Source organism: Hippoglossus hippoglossus, chromosome 14, assembly GCF_009819705.1.
Source record: "Hippoglossus hippoglossus isolate fHipHip1 chromosome 14, fHipHip1.pri, whole genome shotgun sequence".
Taxonomy (NCBI): domain Eukaryota; kingdom Metazoa; phylum Chordata; class Actinopteri; order Pleuronectiformes; family Pleuronectidae; genus Hippoglossus; species Hippoglossus hippoglossus.
In genome coordinates this window covers 19,726,802-19,732,783 of record NC_047164.1, presented here as the reverse complement: position 1 = coordinate 19,732,783, position 5,982 = coordinate 19,726,802, and the positions used below count along the sequence as shown (strand labels likewise).

Genomic DNA, 5,982 nt, shown 5'->3' with positions numbered 1-5,982 from the left:
GACAAAATACATTTATTTAAAAAATATAGCATAGAAACAATCATGAATTAACACAGGAAATGAATACGGGTCATTTTTTACCCATGTTGGGGATTAGTGATACAAATATGATTTTTATTCAAAAAGTAACAAAGGAAAAGGTCAAATGAGGAATTGTGTTGATCAAGAACAAGTAAATTTGGGAATACCTGAAATACTGAATGATGAAATTCATTCACTGCAAAGATATAGAAAATATAAAATGACGAATCTGTGACCGAGTCTGCAACCGACCAGCAACATCTGTAATAAAGACAACAAATCACCAGTTGCCATGATCCCCGTTTAAAGTGGAACACCAGAGGGCAGTGAGCCTCAAAGCCAGCAGACAGAAAAACAGCGCGTCGTTTCTCTCCGGACACATTTCCCCTGCGCACAACTCAGAAAGAAGCGCCGCATTCCCACATTTTCACAAGTGTGGCCGCAGAGGTGAGTGTATATTTCATATGACAGATTTAATAAATAAGCTACACTCGAAACGTTTGCGTCTTTTTATCACCAAACACGTGGTTTGAGTTAAACCCTTCCCGCTAGCTTCAGCGCTGCGTCTTCGTTGTAAGAGCGGCTGCAGAAGACAGAAACCTGTGAACGGAGCTAGCTAGAGTGCTAACACAACATTAGCCAGCGTTAGCATCACATGTCGCCCGACTCTCGCTGTGGAGATGATCGCAGGTTCGAGTCGTGGCCTCCGCGTGACACATAATGTCAAGTGTAGTTCACCGACACCTCAGAGGTCTGTTGTTCACAGAAAAGTTATAAATTAAATATTACACTTTAAAAGCCACAGCAACATGGCTAACATGGCTGCCGAGTCACTCGTGTGTTGATGCAGACGTTGGGACCGTCACTATGACAACCGACTGACCAAAGCACGAGTGGAGTTTATTCACTGTCTGCTGCGATGTTACTTTATCTAATATCAGCTGATTGAAGTAGAAAATCACACCAGCATCAACACATGTCATGAGCGAACAACTCAAGAGAACAGACCTGATGAGAACCAGTTTCTACGATGTTGGATCATTAGGACCTAACATGAACAAATATAGGTAATAACTCTGTATTAGAGGATTTTAAATGGTTTGTTTGACACGAGACAGGGTTAACCCTAAACCCTCCTGATGTTGTTGTTTATGACGATTGGCCACGTTTTGTGAAAAGGGTTAGAGAAAAGTGCTCGTTTATAAGACAGATGGTCCGGAGCGGCTTTGCTCCCTTGTGTTCTTTTCATTTAATGATGGTAACAAAAGTTAGATGAAAAAGAAACATGTGGGACTAGTATTTTTTGATATTGGTGCTATTTTATCATCAGGACACTTGTTTTACTTGCTTTTTACTCGATGCAGATGGCAATGACTCCGAAGGTTCCCGAGGTCCGTGACATCATGCGGATCGAGAGAATTGGTAAGAATGTATTTAATGCAAAATATGTAAATGATTTACCCTGGTCTGTTCACTGTTAACTGATTCAAAGAGCATCTTCTACTGGAGGGGGTTCATATTAACGTGGTACATTCTATCTTGCGTTCAGGTGCACATTCTCACATCCGTGGCCTTGGTTTGGATGATGCCTTGGAGCCAAGACAGGTAGAGTGAAGTTAGATCATGGTGTGAAGATGCAGGATTACATGATGTGCATGAATATGTTTTGAATTTGGCCTCAACGATACCTTTTTATTTCTATCCTCTTCACCCGCAGGTGTCTCAGGGGATGGTCGGCCAGCTGGCCTCCCGTCGGGCAGCGGGGGTCATTCTGGAGATGATCAAAGATGGCCACATTGCTGGCAGGGCAGTGCTGATTGCTGGCCAACCTGGCACAGGAAAGACTGCCATTGCTATGGGTAAGGGCCTCACTGGAGGTTTTTCAGAACACAATGTAATTTCATCATCCTCCCCTGGAAGTGATATTGTTTCCTTGCATTGATGTGTCATTATCTTAAGTTGTATGTTTGTAAAGCAAGAGTTCCTGCTCCCAGATTGTTTGGCGAAGTCTTGATTCATTCCAAACTTTCTTTTTACTGCAGGCATCGCCCAGTCTCTTGGCCCCGATACCCCCTTCACAGCACTGGCTGGTAGTGAGATCTTCTCTCTGGAGATGAGCAAGACCGAGGCACTCAGCCAATCTTTTAGAAAAGCTATTGGAGTGAGGATCAAGTGAGTGTGCAAAGACAATATTTGTGTTTTGTAATTCTTATGGTTTAAAACGAATCCCCGTTCACTCTTTCTCTGTTTTTATAGAGAAGAAACAGAGATTATTGAAGGAGAGGTGGTGGAAATCCAGATTGATAGACCGGCCACTGGAACGGTAGGTCGCTTACACCGTGTTCAGCTTTTTCCCACTTTGAAAATATTTGAATGGATAAATGTATACATACCCTGCTTGTCATTATTAAACAAACAACCCTCTTGGATCATCCTTTTACTAAAAACACTTTTCCTTCTATCAGGGCGCCAAGGTAGGCAAGTTGACTCTAAAGACGACTGAGATGGAGACAATATACGACTTAGGCAACAAGATGATTGACAGTCTCAGTAAAGAGAAGGTTCAAGCAGGGTAAGATCATCTCTTGTTAATGGATCTTTACAGAATCTGATGTTTTTAAGTAATCTACAGTTTCACAACACTCAGGCCTTATTGGACAGCCGGTTGGAATCTGAACTGTATTTCTCTGTTTTCTTTCAGAGATGTTATTACCATTGACAAAGCCACTGGAAAGATCAGCAAGCTCGGCCGCTCCTTCACCAGAGCCAGAGACTATGATGCCATGGGAGCTCAGGTGTGTTGTCACATCACTAAAATCCAGATGCTGTAACTCATACTGACAAACAACAGCAGATCTTTTCACTATTAAGGCCACTTTACTGCTTTTTCAGTTTAAAACTGAATTGTGTTGTTAAAATGATAAATTTGATGTGCAAAGCAGTATTGTTAGATTTTAAAATGGACAAGGATAAGGTGGACAGGATTATGATCTTTACCTCTTACCTGTGTTACCTCATTTGAAATTAACTGATGAATCTAACAACTGTATTTGCTGAAAAGTGGGTGCTTACATTTTTTTAACCACGTTTTTCAAACATATCTCTACAGACACAATTTGTGCAGTGTCCAGAGGGGGAGCTGCAGAAGAGGAAAGAGGTGGTCCACACAGTGTCCCTCCATGAGATCGACGTCATCAACAGCCGCACACAAGGCTTCCTGGCTCTGTTCTCCGGAGACACCGGAGAGATCAAGTCTGAAGTCCGAGAGCAGATCAATGCTAAAGTGTGTGAGTGGAGGGAAGAGGGCAAAGCAGAGATCATCCCAGGGGTAGGTACAGTTGTCTGTGTGTTCATGTACTTATACCTTTTGTGAGGACCATTTTAAGCATAGGCTCTACAGAGTGAGGACATTTTTGCAAAGTGAGGATATTTTCACTTTTTCAAAGAGCTCTTTTAGGGTTAGGCATTTAATTTGGATGGTTAAGGTAAGGGGCTAGGGAATGCATTATGCCAATGAGTGTCCTCACTAAGATAGAAGTACAAATGTGTGTGAGTTTTTGTTTGTCTTTTCTCTATGATTGCACCTGGCTGACTTTCCATGTTTGTGTCTCCAGGTGTTATTTATTGACGAGGTCCACATGCTGGACATGGAGTGCTTTTCTTTCCTGAACCGTGCGCTCGAGAGTGACCTGTCCCCAGTTCTCATAATGGCCACCAACAGAGGCATCACCCGGTACTGTTCACATCTCCCTTTACCTCCCATCTCTTCATTTTTGTTGTTTTATCTTTATGTCTGATTTACATTTCTGTTTATCTATCCACTGTAAAATTGTATCGTGCTTTTTAAAAATATTCCCTGAATTACAATTAACTCTACAAAATGTCTTAAGTCGTCATGAGGTTAAATATATAAAAAGTATCCATATAGGTTTCCTATAATTTTACAAAACAATAAAAATAATTATATTTGGTGTCACTTTTAACTTAATATTAATGACATAACGTCTAATACCCTCTTGTTCAGTATCCGCGGCACAAACTATCAGAGTCCTCATGGCATCCCTATCGACCTGCTGGATCGCCTGCTCATCATTGCCACCTCCCCTTACACCGAAAAAGAAACAAGACAGATCCTCAAGATCCGGTGAGAAACCGCTCTGATCCTCCATCAACAAACATTGTTTCTGTCTTTCCAGTGTAGGAATTCGTTAAATCTGATTGTTTTCTTATTTCAGGTGTGAGGAGGAGGACGTGGAGCTGAGCGAGGAGGCTCACTCCGTCCTGACTCGCATCGGCATGGAGACGTCGCTGCGCTACGCCATTCAGCTGATCAGCACCGCAGGGCTGGTGTGTCGCAAGCGCAAGGTAAGGTCAGACTGACCACAGCTGGAATACATGAAAAAACAACCTTGTCATTAACATCTGTAACCATTTCTTAAAATTCAGACCGATAATATTTCACTAATTTACTCCCAAGTTCCATTAGCCAAGTGTTGTGGTCATCTTTGTGTTCTGTCTTCTTCAGGGGACAGAAGTGCAGGTGGAGGACATCAAAAGAGTTTATTCTCTGTTCCTGGATGAGGCCAGATCCTCTCAGTACATGAAGGAGTATCAGGATTCTTTCCTCTTTAATGAAACACGTGAGTTTGCTCTGAATCCTCTTAAAAGTTCAATCAAAGTCCCAACAAAGCAATAAAATGCTGAAACCGACTCTTACCCGGGGTTACCAGATTTAATTTGCTCAAACATGATCTATAAAGCTGTTCCCTATCATGCTGATTGCTCAGCTCTCCCTTTCAGTTAAGAGTCAAATATAAGTTATGAAGTAAAATAAGAACTTATACAACTTATCTTGAGAATAAATTTGATATATTTGTTTTTGCTCTCTCTCTTATTTTCAGAAACGCCTTCGATGGATACCTCGTAATGAAGACGACTGCTTTGTTTTCGCACTCTGTGAACTTTTTATGTTGTTGACTGCCACTGGGCTTGGAGTCGTTGATTCTACTTAAATTGTGACTTTGCATTGAATTACATTGAAGATGTTACACGTTTCTTTTCTGTTCAACTTCTCTTGTATCAATGTTTTGATTTCAAATATATTTACTGAAATTTGGCTTAATTCAGAATTTAGCAGATTTCTGTTCATCATGCGGCCTTGAGGCAGGAATATTCCTTCCTCTGTTATTTTTTGGGTTACTTATCTTAACAATGGTTTATTTTTATGAAAATTATTAAACAGGCTTTTATGAGCACACTCATTTTCTTCTTTGTCTTCACTGCTACAAGAGCCATTATCATTTGGTTGGACCGTCACACCACAAGTTTAGTTCCAATTTAGATTATTTGATACAAATGAACCTTAACGCACCAAGTTAAAGTAGTTTTACGCATCTCACTCAGTTCAGTTGCTTTGAAATATTTCAGACCTAGACATTAGTCCAGGGTTTTGGGTCTTATACACAACCCTTGGAATTTATGTCTAAAACCTTTTTGGAAATCCTCAGAAAAAATACATGAACATCTTTATATATGAACTGTATACATTTTTTTCATGCTTGTAAACAAACATTTGAAGTACAACGTTATGCTGTGTAAAGGCCCCACAATCCACAGACCATGTGGATTAGACACATCATGTGAATGTGAACCAGGACAATTATATGTAGAACATTGAAATTGAGTATCTGGTTTAGTTGTTCGCACCAAACACGTGCAATGGCCATATTTATAATGAGTTGATTAAAACAAATTGAACACTCTTGTCTTTACCAACGTAGAGCCCTGCAAAACAGTTTATATCACACCAAAAATGCACTAACTGTTAAGACACTATCATCCTCATCTCAGGATCAACTCTTGCATCATGACATTTGTCTCCCAACAAGAAAACGTACAGATCAGTGACCAAAAATACTAAGATTCCACTGCACCAAAAAGAATGACACCTACATGAAGTCG

General features: G+C 40.6%; 1 protein-coding gene across 1 annotated transcript; it reads left to right on the top strand.

The window, feature by feature from the left end:
- Positions 1–335: 335 nt before the first annotated feature.
- Positions 336–5,282, top strand: ruvbl2 (RuvB-like AAA ATPase 2). The gene is made up of 14 exons (XM_034606207.1): positions 336–468; positions 1,386–1,443; positions 1,571–1,626; positions 1,739–1,880; positions 2,064–2,193; positions 2,278–2,344; positions 2,487–2,593; positions 2,723–2,816; positions 3,131–3,349; positions 3,636–3,754; positions 4,046–4,165; positions 4,257–4,386; positions 4,547–4,661; positions 4,923–5,282. The coding sequence occupies exons 2-14, from the start codon at positions 1,386–1,388 to the stop codon at positions 4,946–4,948; spliced, it is 1,383 nt and encodes a 460-aa protein (XP_034462098.1). The 5' UTR covers positions 336–468; the 3' UTR covers positions 4,949–5,282.
- Positions 5,283–5,982: the final 700 nt, after the last annotated feature.

Bases quoted from the DNA above. Each gene is read 5' to 3' on its own strand.
- ruvbl2 (XM_034606207.1), top strand. From the start codon at position 1,386: ATGGCAATGACTCCGAAGGTTCCCGAGGTCCGTGACATCATGCGGATC. The intron at 2,817-3,130 runs GTGTGTTGTCAC...ATATCTCTACAG, and splicing joins ATGATGCCATGGGAGCTCAG to ACACAATTTGTGCAGTGTCC. The intron at 4,166-4,256 runs GTGAGAAACCGC...TTCTTATTTCAG, and splicing joins AGACAGATCCTCAAGATCCG to GTGTGAGGAGGAGGACGTGG.